Source organism: Triturus cristatus, chromosome 6 (genome assembly GCF_964204655.1).
Source record: "Triturus cristatus chromosome 6, aTriCri1.1, whole genome shotgun sequence".
In the NCBI taxonomy this organism is placed as follows: Eukaryota; Metazoa; Chordata; class Amphibia; order Caudata; family Salamandridae; genus Triturus; species Triturus cristatus.
Genome location: NC_140589.1, coordinates 1,859,747,233 through 1,859,767,286, shown reverse-complemented (window position 1 = coordinate 1,859,767,286; position 20,054 = coordinate 1,859,747,233). Strand labels below are relative to the sequence as shown.

Here is a 20,054-nt window from a genome sequence, read left to right as displayed (position 1 = left end):
CTGTGAATTGGGCCCAGAGTCTCTCCAAGATATCCAGTAACTACACCTTCAGTTCCCACTGAAAAACACAACACAGAGAAATCTGGGCTGTTGCCAACTTTTGAGGTTTTCTTGCAGGCACTGGAGAGAGGGCATGGAGGCCTGGTAAACTGCTAATCCGAGAGTAGGGGGTGGGAGTGGGCACCAGAGGGGGCATTGCCAGGGTCCTGGAAGAATGGGCCGGGTGCAGGTGCCCTCCTCGCCCGTGCCTGTGAACACCTCTGGTTTGGGGGCCCAGCCTGTTTTCGCAGCTCTGCTCCCAACGTTTGACCCATCAGTAAACATGCGTGAATGCTTTGAAGGTTGCGCAGTCACTGTCTTCATTTTCTCATCCAAATCTCTTGAGCAATTTTAAAAGAGGGATATCCGCCATTGCAAAACACCTGTTCCTGCTGCAGGAAGGTACAATAGCCAACAAGAGAGATGCGTCGCCAGGAACATGCCTGGGGCTGTGACATGGACAGTCATTAAGTCATGATTGGAGGATGCCTGTGCTCCGTAGTGTCACATCCCCCTCCTCCCCCACCTGTAATAGCCCATAAATACCAGCCACAGGTGCAGCAGAGATTCAGATATCACTGGCCAGACAGGATGAAGACTGCAGCCGCCATCTTGCTCTTTGCCCTCGTCCTTTTGCTCTGCATGGCGCCCCTAGTGGAGGGACAGGAATCTCTTGCACGTGAGTCCACAGTCTTTGGGCCTTTAGGCCTCCCAGTATCTCTTTGGAGATTCTATTTCTTTGTTCAATTCCCAGAAATAATTGTCTTGTGTTCAGGCCTGGATCAAAGGTGGGGTGTGGGGGCTGTTTGGAGCAACCGCTCACAAGGTACTCTGACACCCACACAATGTCAGTTCACTATTGGAAAAACATCTGTTGTTTTTCTTGGTAATGAAACACATGAATACTTTTGTCTATTTCAAGGGTCTTGGATCGGTGCGAAGTCAGTGGGGTTGGGGCTATTATAATGCACATGCAGGGCTGCCTGTGGCACTCATTTATAGACTGCAAGCTTCCTTCACACACCATACAGTATACATATGTGTCTGATATATGTGTGTGATTGTGTGTGCATTGTGTGTGTGTGTGTGTGTGTGTGTGTGTGTGTGCGTGTGTGGGTGTGTGTGAGCATATTCCATGAAAAAAATAAAAGTTAAGAATAACATAGTTAGGAAACCTTTATTTATTATTTCAATAAAAACTCAATTTTAACAACACAAATATCAGAATGTAAGAAGTTATAGTTATAACTAAAATGTATAATTTACGCAGCACATTCAAGGTACTATAAGTCGCACGCCTCTGTGCACACGTTTACTTGTAACTTACGTTTGTACTTTACGCACTTTGATCAAATTACCATACATTGCGCACCTCCGTACACAGAATTGTCATCTCACTCGACATACTACATTAGCTACAACTCGCGACTCTACCGTGCACTGTGTTGATCAATCATTTCCTTTGAGATGTCATAAGTGTTGCTATGAAAGCTATGATTTCATATGCTCAAAGTGATGTAATATGTGCATGGAGAAGGGGCGAGGTATAGTTAATGTACATGAGGTTGTACTGGCACTAAACAGTAGAAATGAAGGCTATCCCCCTGGTGTGTGCCAGGTGAATATTACAACCCCTTGCTACATGTAGCTCATTAAAGCCCATGTCGAGGTAGCGCCAATGAACTCTCCCAGTGACACATTACAGTGTGAAATCGAACGTGCCATCCATCAGTCAATAAACCCGCACAAGACACGTATTACCAGAAAGAACAGTCCAGCAGAAGAAAGGATTCACAACTGCGCTGAACACACAGCTCCACAATGACATTCTACAAGTGACATTTTCCGCGGAAGTGTTTCTTTTAAGGTATCTCTGTCCAGGTTATCAGTGCAGAGAGAAAGTAGGGTCATTTAGATGCCCCCCCCCCCCCAATACACAGTGTATGAGTAAAAACGACCAAACGGTACACCCTGGGGCACCATATCTGAAATATGTTTGCAAATGAGGGATGAGTTTTAGAGATTATCCAGAAAAGTTCGCATGGCATATTTCATGCTTCAACATGAGGAGGGATGTCATGTTTTCAGCGGTCTAGTGACTTTCCACAAGGTCACAGGGTCACCCTCGCAGAACGGTCAGATTCAGCTCTTCACCATGCGCTATCTCTGCTCTCAGGGCTCCCTGTCCTACTGTTTGAAGGTTCTGAAAGAAGAGGAAAGAGCATTAAAACTTGCAGATTGGGGGGAGGAAGAAGAACAGGGACTGGGAGCAAAGAGCGAAAAAAGAGGCAAATAAAAGAGACAGACAGAGAAAGAAAGAGAAGAGGCAAGCAAACTCAGAGAATAGATGGAACATAAAAGGAAGGAAATGAGAACTGTGACAGAGTAAAGAGAGGCAAAAAATAGAGGCACATAGAAGGGAGACAGAGAGTGTTTAAGGACAGAAAGTGTGAGTTTGAATGGTAGAGGGGAATTAGCAGAGAGGCTGCTGAAAAAGATAAACTGAGAGAAGTATGGGTGAGAGGTAAGAGAACGGGAGTCAAATAGAAAGAAGAGAGGTAAGAGAAAGGGAGCAACGAAGAAAACTAAGGACTTGAGACACAACGCAAAGAGTAGAATAAAATAGGAGTAAAAAAGAAGAGAGGCACAAAGAAAGGAATCAAAGAGTGGAAGATAAAAGTAGACAAAACCAAAGGAAAGAAAAAAAAGACAGATAAGGGCAGACATGAATATAAGGTAACAGACAGGGAGGAGAGGGGAAGAGGCCCCAATGTCAAGGAAAGGAGTAACTCTAACGGCTAGACCTCATAGCACTATAAATGCATAAGTCACCATTCCACACTGTGCCAACTAGGATTCAATTCTGTGTCTTTCTGGTGTCACTCACTCACTCACGCACTCACACATACACACACACTCACCCACACACGCATATACACACTCACTCACCCACCCACACACACACACACCCACACATACACACACAAGCGCATACACACACACACTCACCCACTCACACACACACACACACTCACCCACTCACACACACACACACACACACACACACCTGCAGTAATCACATTACCCAAGGGAGGTTTCATATTTTCCACCAGTTCTTTTTTTTTTACCTTAAGGAATTGGGGCCCGGTGTATCCTCATTGTTATGGTCACAAACAGGCCAATTCGCAGAATCATCCTATATGCGACTGGGAAAATGCATATGTAAACTTTAACTTGTTACAGAATCGCAGTTTGGAATTGTGCATGCATACTAACTCAGTATTTGAAAAGGGAAGTGTCCTTTCCAAATACTGAATCTGAATGGCATATGTGAATGTTTTGTGGCCAAATTACAGTCACAAAACATTCGCACATTACCACTAACTCGAAAATAGTAGTACCCCATTCACAAATGGGAAGGGGTTCCTTGGGACCCCTTTCCCTTTGAGAATGTTAAAGAAAAAGATTTTTTAAGAAAAGCAGTGGTCCCAAATACTCTCAGAAATAAAAATGAAATTTTTCCTTTAAGGAAAACAGGCTGCATTTATATAAAAAAAGAATTGCTTCATTAAAATGCAATCACAGGCATCATGGGCTGCTGACCCCACCAGGCCCCATCCCTGCCATTCCTAATGGGTCGCAAATTGTTACCTACCTAATTAACATGCATGAGGTAGGTCAATTTGCAACCCACTTGGAATCACTAATGAAACTCAAAAGAGCCTAATACATTAGTAATACTGATTTCCTAATTGTGATTTGGAGGGAATCCCAATTAGGAAATCGGTACTCCTAATGTTAGTACATATGCCCCTTTGGAGTGCTTACAAGAGCACCAGTTACCTCAGTCATGGACGCATCAGTTTTTGGGCATGGGGAGATTGTACAAAGCATTTTTCTGGTCACAACCAGAACCAAGCTTTTTAAAATTTGCAAAATGCAATTGGGTGACTTCCGTATTTGTATAGGCATATTAGGGTAACGCATTCGGACCCCATCCCCTGTGAGAATGTAAATAATTTTATTTTTAAGAACTTGAAGTAGTCGCAGTGACCTCAGCCTATGCTTAAAAAATACAACTTCATGGGTTTATTTTTTTGTTTGTAAATGCCACATATTGTGCTTTAAGAAAATGGGCTGCACTGTTTAAAAAAAGATAGTTTCAATATAAAGCAGTCACAGACATGATGGTCTGCTGACCTCGCCAGCCCACCATCCCATTGATGGCTGTGATTCCTAATGGGTGCAAACTGCAACCCACCTTATTAATATTCATGAGGTAGGTCAATTTGCGACCCACAAGGAGTCACCAAATGAAACTCAATTTGTTCCATACATTAGTACTACAGATTTTCTTATTGCGATTTGGAGAGAATCACAATTAGTAGATCAGTATTCCTAACGTTTGTACATCTGGCCCTTAGTGATTTGCAACGGATCACAGGATGTTTAATTTGCATCATTTTTTCATTTCACTGTGTGCACATTGTATTATGTACAAAAAATAATAAAATATTCCAAGAATACTTTGTTCTTTTTAGCCTCGTCTTTGACTCTGTCACCATAATCTATGACCCCTGTGGCACTCTAGATCACAGTTCCCATGCTTATATGCACTTCAAGGTCTGTTTGTAAATGACAGTGGCCTGTAACCGGTCTTGCTTAGGCATTTGTGCCCCCCATAGGAAGGCAGATACGGACCACAAGGAGGATGCACCCATCTGTGGCTCCGCTGTGTGGGTTTGTGAATTCCTGAATGACGGTGAGGAGTTCCTTGGAGTTGGCGAGGATTTTGGTTTGGCTGAAGTTCCTCTTGGTAGTTCTGATTTGCTTGTGGTAATCTGTCATGGCATCCTTGTAGGTGGAGTAGTTTTCAGTTGTCTTGGTGTTTCTCCAGTTCTTCTCCAGGCGTCTGCAAGTGCACCTGGCTTCTTGGAGATTGGTGGTGAACCAGGCGACTTTCCTGGGGCGCTGTTTGTCGGGGTTGCGTAGTGGGCCGAGCTCATCTGCACAGTTGAAGATCCAAGTGTGGAGTTCTCTGGCTGCGATGTTTGTGTCGGATGCCCAGGTGTGGTTGTCTTGGGTGAGGGTGGAGCTAAGTTGCTCGTCCGTTACCTTGCTCCAGTTCCTTCGTGGTGGGCGTGGGGCTGGTTTGGGTGCCTTGGGTTTGTCGACGGCGAAGTGTACGCAGTGGTGGTCAGTCCATGGTGGTTGCATTGTTTGGCTGAAGTGGACACTGTTCCCTGCCACGAAGATGGGGTCGAGGGTGTGTCCTGCTCTGTGGGTCGCTGTGGTGACGAGTTGTTTAAGTCCAATGTTGGCGAGGTTGTCACAGAGGATGGTGGAGTTGGGGTCACTGGCATTGTCGAGGTGGAAGTTCAGGTCTCAAATGAGTGTGTAGTTCATTGAGGTGATGGTGTGGGGGCAATGAAGTCGGTGATGATGGTGGTGATGGTTGTCCGGGGGCCAGGGGGTCTGTAGACGAGGGTTCCTCAGAGTGTGGTGTTGGGTCTGGTCTGGATCTGGAAGTGCAGGTGTTCGGCGTAGGGGAAGGTTTCACTGGAGGTGGTGAGGCGAAGGGTGCTCTTGTGGGCGATGGTGAGGCCCCCTCCCGGGTGGTTGGGGTGGTCCTTCCTCTGGACATTGTATCCGTCCGGGATGACGGTGTTGATGTTCGGGGCGGAGGAGGCATTGGTCCAGGTCTCCGTGAAGAAGGTGATATCGGGTGAGAGAGAGTCGAGTAGGTTCCAGATTTTTATGGCGTGTTTGTACAAAGCGCACGTTGAGCAGGATGCATCTTAGGGTGTTGCCCGTGCTGGCGTCGGTGGTGTTGAAGGCTGGGGTGGTGGTGAAGGTGTGGCGGCAATGGAGGCAGGAGAACTGGCAGTGGGGCAGGTCCAGCGAGGCCTGTTGGCAGTCTCTCAGACTTCTGGGGTTGAGTGTGTGGAGGGTGGTGGGGTCGTAGTGATGGATGGTCTGAGATCCAGAGTTCCTGGTGCTGGCCATGGTCTGGTAGTAGACAGTCGCAGACAGGCTTGCCTTAGGAGCACCTCATGCTCCCGCTGCGTGCGACTGCACAGCAGTTGCCATTAAGTAGGGGAGGGGGGCGGGAGGCAGGTCGGGAGGCGGGAGCGGGCTGTGAGTGGGGAAGGGGCCGCAGGGGCAGCAGCGGTGGCGGGAAACAGGCGAGGAGAATAAGCTTGAATTTAAGCTTAATGTGGAAGTGAAGTAAGCTTAAGTAAAAGTAAAAGTAAGCTTAAGTGAGCTTAAATTAAATTTAAGGGGGACTAGAGGTGTCCAATGAGGACGAGGAGGGGACACAAGGTGGGAGGAGAGCAGTGGTAGTGATGAGGCTGGAGGGCGGAATGCTGGAGGCTGCCGGCGTGAACCCCCACCAGGAGGAGGACAAAGCGCTGCGGCAAGACGACTTGACTGCACAGCTGTGGGGGAAAGAGTTAGCCCAGACCAGAGGTCAGGGACTTGCTTGCGCTCCCCTGCAGCAGTCGCCATTAAGTAGAGGAGGGGGCAGGACATGGGTCGGGAGGCGGTAGCGGGGTGTGAGCAGGGGGCTGCAGGGGCTGCAGCGGCGGCGGGAAACCGTCGAGGAGAATACGTTTGAAGTAAGCTTAATGTGGAACTGCAGTAAGCTTAAGTAAAAGTAAAAGTAAGCTTAAGTGAGCTTAAAGTAAATATAAGGGGGACCAGAGGAGTCCAATGAGGGCGAGGAAGGGACACAAGGTGGGCGGGGAGCAGTGGTAGAGATGAGGCTGGAGGGCGGAATGCTGGAGGCTGCAGGCGCGAACCCTCACCAGGAGGCAAAGTATGAGATAGCGTGCAGACATACAAACAAAATAGTGTCTGAATTTCTAAGCAATCACAGCATGTCTTCCATATATCCATATCTTAATTAAACATTGTCTTTTGAAAAGTTTACTTTTATTTGGTGACTGTGTGCAATGAACTTCTGATGACAATAATGTGTTAATTAATAATGTTCGCCACTTCCTGCTCAACCATATCTAAACCCACATTGCCCACTTCAAACAAAGCCTCATTTAGGAGCCAAGCTAAAAGGGGGATGAATAAATGGCTAAATATTTGGATTCTTTTCTAAGAAATATTTATGTGGTACAGCAATACTCTACAGAGACCTATGCGAAATTCCTGCAGCACTTTGTATTTAAAAAAACAACATATAACCTTTCCAAAGCTTATTCTCTACATATCACCACTATACTGAACTAATAATTATTCAAAGTAGAAGAGGCAATTTCTTTTTAAAGTCATTGTTCAGGTGTATTACAAAATACTGTACAAAACAAAATGATTGCTTTCATGTTTTGCAAAAGAACACATTAGCCAATCAGTTAATCCCTTGTCATCACTATGTACCAAGGTAATGCTGCAGTACTACACAATAAGCATGCCTCATTAGTAAATTAGCTTCCTACTGGGAGAAAATGTGACACAGTGATGAGACTTTCTGAAGTATGTCTCCCTGTTGTTCTGGATAGGTATTTTTGCATTTGAAGAACTCAAGGATGAGTCGCGTAGTACTTCACGGTCAACCAAAAAAGTTAGCGTAAACAGCGATAAAAGTATCCCTGGAAGGGATCTTGATTCTTGAACAATAACCACCCACCCTGGAAGAGAATGGGTATTGTGGGGTTCATTGAGCTCCCCACAGCCCTGGGCCTAGCCGTCACTGCACTTGTTACACAAGTGATAGCTAACACTGGACATTGGGGTATGTCATTTAGATACCTGAGATGAAGTAACCCCATCGTCTAATGGAAGAGCGGTTCAATTGCTCTGCAACAGCAAGCTGTACAGGAAGCTAACTCCCAAAGTAACTCGAGTAAATGCATGCAATTTTTAGGTCAAGCATTTGAGACCTCTTGTATATACTTTAGTATATACTTATATGTGTATGTACTTTGTTGGCTCTGGAGATCAGCCCTAGGACTTGTCTGCTTCTGTTTAGGGACTTTTATTCTGTTCAACTGCCCCTATTTAACTGTCTTTATAGAAAACAACCATTAGAGGTCAGTAAAATACCAGAATTGCAGTTTGCTTATTTAACTGCCTCTATTTAAATGTCTTTATAGAAAACGCCCAGTAGAGGTCAGTAAAATACCAGAATTGCTTTCTGCTGAGGGGCTTTCTTTTTTTAATTTTTCTGGCAACTGCCTCAATTTCACTTTCTTGATAGAAAACGCCCAGTAGAGGTCAGTAAAATACCAGATTTGCTTTCTGCTGAGGGACTTTCTTTTTTAAATTTTTCTGGCAACTGCCTCAATTTCACTTTCTTGATAGAAAACGACCAGCAGAGGCCAGTAAAATACCAGAATCACTTTAGCATTCTCTAGATTCCAGTCCATAGGAATTGTCTTCCACGAGCACCCGTAGACAATAATATTTTTTCCAAAACTTATATTTTCAGTGATATGACCACAGAAGGGCCTGGTTTTATATTAAAAACAGAGCTTTGGACTATACCATTTACCCGCTGAAAGGCAATATTTCTTCCCATGTGTTCCCACACCTGGTGAGTCACGCAGTTAGGTGCTTACTTTCCCTCCATGTTAAAGTACAGTGGATGTTTCAGCAACCAGGCTAATGTGCTGCATAGTTAAATACATATAAGGTCCCAAAGGTGAGACCGATTGTATTGCAAATGCTTGTTTCTTGTTCACATGAGTAATCACAATATTCAACATTAACCACCAGATCAACTACTAACCACTCGCCCTATAGCGTTTCAACGACTCATCAGGGGTAGTACTCTACTCGCTATATAAATAGAAATTGCAATTACACAATCTAATTTTCCAAACATTGGATGCAGAATTCCACAGCAGATAGAAATCCTTAGATCGGGACTACTGCAACAGTTGGATACAGTTGCCCCGTCTGCATAGCTATGCCCAAACAGTTTGAGCACTCTAGCTGCGTGACAGCCGCATAATATTTGTGCTCTGATACTTTATGTGTTATACCTTTGCGTCACCAGAAGATGTTGTTGTACCCAAAACAATCATACACATGTTGAACAGTGTTCTTTCAACATTCAAGCTGAAAACACTTGGAGAATAACTTGCAGGCACTAGTGGGCCCAAAGAGGATTTCCAGTAGGATGCAAAAAGCCATTGAGTCACCAAAAGGCCATGTGTAGCAGAACTGATAGCACCCACTCTCTTTAACCATCTATGGCATCATGGTATTGACCCCTTGTCAGTAAAACCTTCCTCTTCGCTACTGAAGAGCTCAGTGTGCAAGGACTGCAAATTAAAGCAGAGCCTTGTTTACCATTTTCCTGGTGCTGCCTTCATGACCCATGTGGTCAGGGATACAAAAGAGCAAGTCAAGGGTAGTGACTGCTGTCCCTGACTGCCCTTGGCTGGTGTCCTTTAGAGAGACAGTTGGGGTCCAGAAGGCTCAGGCCAAGCAGAGATGCACGTAGTGGGTGTAGTCACAATAAAAATGAATGAGTTAGGTTTCAAACTGAAAGCAATTTCTCTCAGTTAAAATATTGTACTATTCTGCATTACACAACAACATAGCTCAAGGTGTGTTTTCCTTGAGCTAAAATAAGCTGACAATCTTCTGTGAAGCAGGATAGGTTGACACTGTGATAGAAGAAAGAGGGTTTAGCAGTCCTTGTTCATGGATTTTGGGATTAATGCACAAGTGTGGGTGCACTTGCAAAGCCTGAAATGCGCATGGTCACATGCTTTGCGATTTTATGTAGGAAAGGCATTTCTAACTTAGAATATAGACTTGCGACTCACTCCCACTCCTCTTACGCTAACCTACAAAGTAATGGAAGTTCAGGCAACAACTTAAAGCCTGGATCTTCAGTTTTTACCCTCACATTTTTCTGTGCGTTCCAGCATGCCTTGGCTGAGAGCTGTGTGCATTATAAATCTTATCTGATTGATTGATTCCGAATTGCAAATAGGAAGGCTCATTCTTCTACTTTAGAAAATTAGGATTGATTTGGAATGGTGGGAGTCAGTTTTTTGTGACCTCAATTCTGATTGCAAACCATCAGCTACTGTTCCCTGACTTGGGGATCTAGGAGACGGTCTCATCTTTGAAAACTGCAGCAGACGGTATCAACTGGGGCATAAAGTTGGTCTAGTGGTGCCTACTCATTTCTAACTTTTAGACAGAAATGTGCAACAAGTTATCATATGTCACAGTCAAGAGGTAAATGGCTAGCCCTTGGTTGCACCTACTGGGTGAAGTGATCAACACCCTCTAGGCATACATGATTTTTATAGCAATGGCCATGTTACTTGCAAAGAAGGGGGTGCCAATGGGCTAGGTACATGGTACCCCTCCAGATAACAATGGGTGGCTGCAGGGTATGGTCTATTACAATGGCAATTTAGGAGGATCCATGTGTAAGTAATATCACTGCTATCACTGTACATTTCTGGAACCCACTGCCAATTAGTTATTAGGTGTTCATGCCTATACAGCATGTCTACTACCTCGTAGACCAGTAAATTATATCACTCTTCCATATGTTTGGCTTGCCTTGCTACATTTTTTATTCCAAAGTTTGTCATCCGGCTGACTTTGGCATGTTGCGTACATTTTTCCCATATGCTCATTGTAAAACACCCCATATGCTATGCAAGGTGACTTGCTCTACATTACACAGAACTACCTAACCTCAAGGAATCATACGTGTGTGTGTTGTCTAATTCGTTACAAACACATAAGATTTAGTATTTCTCACCTTGTGTGATGTGTGTCCTTTTCAGTGTTAATGAAAGAAATAATAGTTGTAAATAAAAAGAAAATGAGCAAGGATAGAGAGAAGAGAGACAGTGAGGCAATATAGGTTGAACAAAGTCATGGAATCTAGTGACTTTTGTATGTAGAAATTGGTTTGAGAAATGCTAAATTGTATAAGTAACGTATAAGGTACTCTTGATATAAAGTACATTTCTTTTCTTCTTGTTACAGCTCATACTGGTCTCTGTACAGTGCCAACACCTGCTGATTTGAAGTGTTCTGAGATTGAACCAGCCTGCCAGGATGACTCACAGTGTCTCACTGATCAGAAGTGCTGCATGAGCATGTGCAAAAGAAAATGTGTAACAGGTCTACTAGCATCATTAAATAATGTATCCAATCAAATGCTTAATTCTGCATGCATATGTGGAATTTGTCCATGAACAGCTTTATAGGGGCTAAGGCAGCAGTGCAGCAAATACAGCAGTAACTAGATGAACCTAGATGTACAACAGATATCAGATTACACGTATATACAAGTGGAAAGCCTGGCATGGAATCAGCGCTCCATGGGGGTAAGGCTAAGGTGGCTGTGGAGTGGGATGGACTGAAGCTTAGACAGTATCAGAATGGGATGAAGAGAGGCTGGCATGGAATCATGATGAGACGGGGTAAAGCTAGGCTTGACTGGAGTGGGATGGAGTGAGGTTGGCATGGGAGCAGAATGAGATTAGGTGGAATTACAGAGGGATAGAGTGAGGCTGATGTAGGGTTGGAATATGATGGGGTAAAGTTAGGTGGGATGGGAGTAGGATGAAGTGAGGCTAAAATGGGTTCAGATGATATAGGATACAGCTAGATGTGATCCGAGTTGCTGCAGAAAGGGCATCACATTTAGAGGCAAGAACTTGAGGTGAGTGACTCAAGCCTGATGAGGACTACAAGCTGCATAAAGCCTGTTATGTTCTGCTTCTGATGCTTGTTTAGTCCTGCCGGCCACTGCTATGGCCTCCTAGCACTTGCTGGCTGTCTGGTCATATGTTGCCACTCTGTACATTCACAGGAAAGCTTAGTAGGTGTGATGGTCTGGTTCTTACAAGAAAGCTGGTGCAAGCAGGGTGGTGAATGAAGTAAAGATTTGTAAAGTGCTAGGGCTAGAGAGATGTGGGTTAGTAGCTTGAAGGATGAGGATGATTAAAGGTAGTTAAGTCATTTTAATGTGTCCATTACAGAGTTGGTGACTCGAGGGGGTAAGGGGTAGAAAGCAAAGAGTCAAACACAGACAATCCGCCTTGCCATCCATTAGTTTTTCATAGGTGTAAAACCATGAATGCCATTCATCTGCCTCCAAGCTAACTGCAGTCATTAAAGCCTTTCCCAGCACTGCTGCCTCAACAAGAGCAACACTAGGAGGAAGGCCAGGGCGTGGAATGATTACCCCTAAATACCAGGGTCATTGCCTCTTCACCCCAGTCCTAACTGACAGGAAGATGCACCCAATCTCATATATGAGGCAGACACTGTAACAGAACAAAAAGTTTGTAATAACCAGTGTAAGGTTTCACTGAGGAATACCAAAATATAGGTTTCGCTATTCAACAGAAGCTAGCACCTGAGCTCGAACATATTCACCTATTTGCAAGAAGTGTGCCTTAAATATATGAGAAGACCAACTTGTTGCCAACAAATATCCTTGACTGCAATCCATCTAAATGTTTCCAAGAAGTAGCTATTCCCCAGGGAGTCCTAACTTGATCAAGACCCAATGAGGCTCCCCCTTCGGAAGACTAGGCTAGGGACATTGTAAACCACAACTGACCACTAAGCATCATTGAGGATGGCTTAAGACTCCATTTCTATGGACCAAACGTAAAATATTATGGTGCCAATATTCATGAAAGCGGCTGTATACTCTAAATAAATTGACAGGACTCTGTGAACGTCCATTATATGAAGGGGTTTCTCTTCCTCAGGTGAAAGAGATAGGGGGAAAACGTGATGATACAGATCCTAATCACTGTGAGAAGTGGATAGAACTCAGGCCAAAATGACAGACCAAGCCTGAGAATAACTTTGTCCCAAAAAAAGAAAATGCAAAAAAGGAGAAGTAGAGCGAAGAGTCTGAGTTCTCGAATATGGCTTTCTGAACAAATGGCTACTAGGAAAAATACCTCAGCAGAATGGTATTTCAGATCAACTGATTTTTGACAGGCGAAAACCTACCAATCAGTTTTGAATCCAACTCTGAAATTGATCCGACATCTGCACCTCAAAAGGCTTGAATTGCTTCCTATTGGCATTTTAGCGTCAACACTTAGGGACTGATTTAGATCTCAGCGGATGGTGAATTTAAATCCCATAGGATGTAATGGGATTCATATTTTGGTGTGCGGGATATCAGTCACCATTGTGATGGAGTAACTCATCCGCCAAGAGATAAATCAGGCCATTAGTGGGACTCCATCATGAACAAAATTACGGAGGTTGAAAAGTTTGCCATATTTGAACAATTTTCAATGAACATTACCTATGAAATTTCTCTAATGCCATGCTTACACCATAACAGAGTGGAGCGGCATGATAACTGTTTATTTGATACTACTTTTTCAGTGTCTTTCAGCATTTATTCTTAGCCTAACAAACTCCATACACCCAACTGAGAGCCTCTGCAGGACTGTGGAGAGAGGGATATGCGGCTAGATTGACAGTTGAATGAGCAACAATTAACAAGGATAGTAATGCCAACAAGTGCCCTCCACATGATCGTCCTCCATTTTTCAGGAGAATCAGTCACTTCAGCATTGCAGAAATAATTTTAGCTATATCCTACACTGTTGTGGATAGGTTTAAAGGACACAAATTTTGGAGTGGCAACTTCTCTGTTGCAGCAATTTTGGACACAGACACATGATGACTGTTGAGGGAAATGTTTTGCTTAAATGATGTGCAAACACATTCACCCTCCCATGCAGTTTAATGGCTGTAAGAGGCAAGAGATGAGTATTTGCCCAAATACCGATCTCCTGTGTTAGGACTGCTAATTGTGGGGATTGGGCACCTGCTAGGCGAATTATGTAAGTGATCATCAATTTGTTGTGTTAGAACACAAATTGGATGTTTATCTGAAAGAGGGGCACAATCTCATAGGGTTTGAAGCAATGCTCGCCTAGCCTTCTAGTTGCAACAATTGGTCTTTTGTACATGATTCCACAAAACCTGACTGAAACTTCCCACAGCGTTGTTGCCAATGATAATACAACTTGCATCTCTTAGGATCAATGGGGGGTGACAGAACATCTAGGAGAAAATAGATTGTGTTGGTTTGACCACCACTGAAGCTCTTGTCTATCTGTGGTGTTACTGGAATCATGCCTTTCTAATCCTCCTTGCTGGATGACTAGACGTTGAACCAACGGCTGAATGTACAGACCGGCCCATGGAACTACTATCAAACTGACTGAAATCTCAATGTATCCATAAGAAATCTTGAGTTGAAGCTTCAATTTTTTTGAGCAGATAGTTTTTGTCTTTTAGACAGAAAAAGAAACAAAAGACCAAGGTTTGTGCAGAATTTTGCTCTAATGTATTGTAACTGCTGAGTCAGATCCAGGTGGGTCTTCTGCAGGTTGGGAAGAAAAAGGCTTTAGTGAAAAGTGGTGCATACTTCTTGAGCATTGTCGCATCAATTTGAAAAAGAAGAGTAGCAAATTAGCCAGTGAGTTAGGCGTAGATTTTTGTATGGATATACTTGCACAGCTTTAAAGAGTAGAATACTCACCAATGGTACTAGAACATTGGTGAACATCCTTGGTGCAGGCGTTATGCTGAGTGGAAGAACTTGAAACTAAATATATTCCCTCAGGACTTAAAAACATAGGCACGCTTAGAGTTTGGGGGAATTGCCACATGTGGCTATACATCCAAAAGGTCCAGTGATGTTAGAAAATGTATTATAGATTGGAGAGTATACGAACAATATAGACTAGAGTGCCTAGAAAGGCAGTGATTTTTTTTATATCTAGCACAAGTCAATAATCCGGAGGAAGTTACTGCACATGTAGTGGTTCTTGGAACTAAATTCGTGAAAAACAACTTATAATCTGCAGCGCACAGTTGTCTAGAACTATGGATACTGCAAACTTCAAACAACGAAAAACCTCAAGAGCCTCAGTTGCTTATGTGTTTGCTTTCATAGCAACATTTGTAGTGGAGCACAGCCACCTGTAGCTTCCAATCCACAGAAATGGATGGCGATGAATCCTCTACAGTAATAGTAGGAAGAAAGCTAGCTCACACAACTTCTTTCCAATCTCGAGCCAGAACATTATGTGCAGTGGAATTAATTCTAGATCTTTTCTTCTGTAACACTGAAAAAACTTCTTTTTCATCCTGGATTTGGAAAGGATAAGTGTTTGTGCAAATTGTATAGTTCCTCTATTAAAATTAATTCTCTGGGAAAAAAGTGTCCTCATGCTCCACCTCCCCTCCTGAAGGATTACCTTTAGCTTCCATAGGAATAGGAAACTAGTGTAGTAACTATTTTGACTTTTAGGGCTTCTGTTGCAAGGCTTAAGTTCATGATGTAAGTACTGGGCGAGGAAGACTAGGACTTGGAGTAATCAAGTTTACCAGTAAGAAACTGCGGCATTCTATTTACTACCATGACATTCCTTACCTGTGCAGCATATGTCTTTGTTTGTTTGCTAAGCACAGGTAAAGAAACCTTTGGACTCATGCTTGTTGCCCTTCCTGAGTTTATGCTGATGACAATATTGAGAGCAGCCAGGGGCATATGCAACTCTATTTCACTGAAAACCGAGCAGTGCTTAGAAGCAAATGTGTCTTTCTGTGCACAGACCAGTGATTTAATGTGTTCAGTGTTTCAAGAATATGGAGCCTCACAAATGTTTCAGAAACAGGCATCATGTGTCATCATGAGCTATCCCTTGAGTTCAGGTTTTGGATTTGGCTGAAAACAATGAGAGAAGGAGGTTCCTTCCTTATCTGTATTTTTGAAGATAACAACAGCAATGAAATGTGCACAACCTCATTTCATTGCTGTTGTTATCATGGAGGTGATTGACCTAATGGACATCGAAGAAATTGCAGGAGGGCTGGTGGGCAGAGACACTTCACAGGCCGTTAGGATGCATGCTACTGGAGTTCCTTAATGAACAAACCTAAAAATAACATTGAGTTTGAGGCTTGTGGGAAAGATACATATGTGTGGGGATTTGATGTCAATGGAGGGGAGGTGAATAGTGGTGAAGTTTGGTGGGTAAGCCTACACAGGTGTAAGTTGGGTTAGAATGCAAACATGCATGGGCTTACATGATTATATGCACAGGATAATACATTAGAGTTTCATAAATATAAAAGGACATGGCACAGGGAGAGGTCAATCGTCTTTATTTTTTGTGATTTTCTCTATTTGTTATTTCAAAATGTACAGCCAGCACATTTCGACTCCTGTTGGCCGGAGGCCTATGGCTTTTTGGAGGCTGAACACAATACATAATGAGATATTTGTTAGAATTATTTACACATCAGTATAAAATCAGCTTTTTGTAAAAATATTTGAACTAACTTGTATGTGAATACACACTGTGATTTATACTCAGTGAAGCATAGCAAACATTGAATATTCATGTAGGAGGTGAGAGGAAAGACAAGGCGATTGTGACTGGGTGAATAATGAAAACATGAAATTGCTTTCAATCCAGGTTATTATGACTTTGAGAAAAGCCTTTCACACAAAGAGAGGACGTGGGCAAAATAGAAGTCACCATAAGAAACAATGGCCCAGGAGTCATAGGTGGCTGTGATTATGACTTATGTGCTTGGTTCTAAATAGAAGATCAATAAATGAGGACATCATAAGCAGGAGGATTTGAAATGGTGAATTAGAAAACTGCAAGTGCTGGCAAAATATATAGTTAAACAGATAATGTATCATTCCAAATGTTTGGTGGCATTTGTGGTGGGTACGAAGTCATGGTGTTTCTTAAGGAGTGGATCACAGTAACAGCTATCAATATGTGGCTTTATAGGTAATGATATCCCAGACCCTGCAGTGTGGAATGTGCAATGGTAAGGTAGGATGGTTATCTAGCTCCCTTGAGTGAGTTAGCGCATGTGAATGCCCTGTCTACTAGAGGTTTAGGAGTTAGGACTAAGGATCCAACAGACAGGGGAGCAGATTCACAACTTGTGGTTTGTAAATGTGAGGCGGTAATGGTATTAATTTAGAACGCACTTGTGCGTAGTGGGGCCCGAAGGAGAATGTAGAAAAATAGGAGTTGTTAAATAAAAAAAGCCCTAAAAGGAAAAAAGTGGAAGGAGAATCAATCAATAAGTATAAACTAAACAACAATTGTGGTTGTTATGCTCACTTAAGGGTGCAAAGAGCATACCTGCTGTTCCTGCGGTCACGTCCAATATGCAGGATTAAAGTTGTAAAGGTCATAAATGCAGTCTGGAATTGCGGGACTACAGTGATGTATTCCATGTTTAGGACGTCAAGTCATTTTATGAGTTTGAGGTGCTATGTTAGAATTCTATGTTAGCACCAGAGGCTCCGGTTATGCTTTTTTTAATACTCCATTTCTAATATGTCTATCAGCCAATCAGGGGATCTAAACTCCTCTTTCTTTGCTGCTGCAGCCAACAGGGTTTCTTTTTTACAATTTTTTTGCCTGTTAATGCACTCTTGGAAGTGTTATTTTATTGATGTGGTACTGCTGAATGCTGCATTCTCCACATCCTGTTTTTTCCCAGTGCACCACCTTTCTTGCTCCTCCCCCTTCAGAGGGCCAATTCTTGTACCTGCTTACGCATGTGCTAGCCTTGTCTCCTCCTCTTTGCCGCATCCTTTCAGTTTAGGGGCCCACACAGTGAGATCAGAGCTCCTTTTCCTCATGTTGTCGGCTCTGTGCTTTAGACGATCCTGTGCCCGCAGCAGTGTGCTCTCCCGCAGCGTAATCGCACGAGCACCTCATGGGTGATTGGCTTGTGAGATTGACTGGTGTAAACTGTTGGTGGGTCTGTCTTTCCTCTCCCATCCTTCCCCCCCTTTCACATTGTTCGATCCCTGAATGGATTTTTCTGGTTTTCACTTGCCTGTTCCGACTTTACATCCCTGATATTGAGCTGAGGTCACGGTCCTAATTTTTGGAGCCACAGTTGATATGATGAGGTGCTGACCTCTAGACAATCCACAGTATTGGGATACCTGCTACCCTCTTGATTGTACTTGGTACACCTTTTTCCCTCCCCTTATAATTTTGGCACTCATTGTTATACTCAACTATGGATATGTCAGGCTCCAGAACTTCGGTGTGGCTTATATGGCGGAGAATTTCAGATTGAGAGAAGTTCTGGCTGAAGCTTTGGATTAATTGGTTCAGCATTCTATGAACGAAGCTCTGGTTATTGCCCTGCAACCCTTCACTTGTCAACTGTGCATGACTGTGGAGTGTGTCCATATCTTGCTCCTGCCTATCCCTCTGCATCTCTTTGAGCCCTCTCCAGGCCACTCCCTGTAGCCCATGCCCCAGACCCAGGGCACTGAGCTTCCTCACACTGACACTCTTGCCCATCTCTCACAATCCTCTTTGATGAACCACATTTACAGCACCCCCCGTCCCAGATCCCTCCTCTACTCCCTCTTTTAGTCCTCTTGCCCAAGACAGCAACACTCAGCCTGATCCTTCCACTCCCCAGGATGACAGCTCAGTCACAGCCAAGAAGAGCTGCCCTGATCCCTCGCAGGACTGACCTTAAGTTTGCCCAGGAGGACATTGTTCACCCCCGATTTAGTGATTGGACTTCGCGTCATGACGTTGTGGCATACCTACATACACACCTATGCAAGGGGTTTGACAAGAACTTTCGTCGTAGGCTCAGGTCAGAGTGACACCCGACTGAGCTTAGATGACAAGATCTCCAATACCCCAGAGGTGGATAACAATAGGAATACCTTCCTGAAAAATATATCTCTAAATACAGGCATTATTAGCGCTAAAGAAAGGCATTAATAGGGCCAGGTGGTATTATCAGGATCACTTGGCAGATTTTAATGGCCCGATAGCTTAGATCCTTGAGATGGTGGTAGACACTGTAGAATTGGGGAGTCCTGTTGATCCAGAGGTCATGGGGGGTGGGCCCAACGTGCCATCTGCCAATTGAAGAATGTTAACTGAGCATTTTTTGGAGTGCAGGAAGTCAATTCTGCTGTGTATTGACCCAAAGCTTTCTGAATAGGCTTCTGCAGAGGAGTACCCTGTGGCGAATTGTCTCCTTTTCTGGGATCCCTTTATCAGGGATCTGGGCAAATCTGTCAATATGTTTACAGCCTTGTACAAGGCCAATTCTCCCTCAAGAAGATCTTCCACTCAAACCTTTTTGTCAGGGTCGTCCTCCTGGCAGGATTATATCAGAGAAAATATCTTCTATTCTTCAGCAGAGGCAGGTACTACAAATTTAACTCCTGTGATGAAGCGCAATAAAGGAGCACAACTTTCAATTACCTGATATCCCCTTTCAATGTCTCTTTGGTGGATCGGATTTGTGATTTTTCTCATAACTGGACTCCAATTACTCAGGACTCTTGGGTCCTTCAGATGGTTCCTGTTTATCATAAGGAGTTTTTTGGGACCCTCTCTCAGCGGGTCCCTCCTCGACCTGTGTTTTTCCCTTCCAGACCAAGCTTTTATCGATGAGATTGGGAATCTTTTTTCCAAAGGTGCCATTACCCCCACATATACACATCCGAGGGGGTTTTGCAATACTGTCTTTTTGGTTCCCAAGTGGGGAGATAGTCACAGGTTAGTTCTCAACCTTAGAGATCTAATCAGATGGGTTTGTTTCTGCCACTTAAAAATGGAGGGCATCAATTTACTCAGCCATCTTCTCAGGCTGGATTGACCAGCTTGATCTAAAGGATGTCTATCTCTTGGTTCCAATCTTCCCTCCCTACCATCGGTATCTCCAGCTCCAATGGCGAAACTCCTCGTTTAAGAACTAAGCTCTTCCTTTCAGTCTGACGATCTTCTTCTCATGGCTCAGGAGCCAGACGTTCTCCTGTCCCATTTGAACATGGCTGTTTCACTTCTTCAGCAGTTGGGAATCCTTTTGAATATAGCGAAGTCTAGGTTGACTCCTGCACTGACTATAGTGTTCCTGGGGTTCCAGAAGATTCAGTGATGGACCATTTATTGTTGCCTCCTCACAAGATTAGGGAGGTCAAGAAGGAGCTGAGGTCCTTT

At 43.7% G+C, this 20,054-nt stretch overlaps 1 protein-coding gene across 1 annotated transcript in view; it reads left to right on the top strand.

The window, feature by feature from the left end:
- Positions 1-562: 562 nt before the first annotated feature.
- The window catches only part of LOC146822215 (uncharacterized), a 37,271-nt gene continuing 17,779 nt past the window's right edge, over positions 563-20,054 (top strand). Inside the window, exons 1-2 of the mRNA XM_085613368.1 lie at positions 563-718; positions 11,020-11,157. Coding sequence (XP_085469494.1) covers positions 631-718; positions 11,020-11,157 — 226 coding nt within the window. The 5' untranslated portion in view covers positions 563-630. The remainder of the gene's footprint in view (positions 719-11,019; positions 11,158-20,054) is intronic.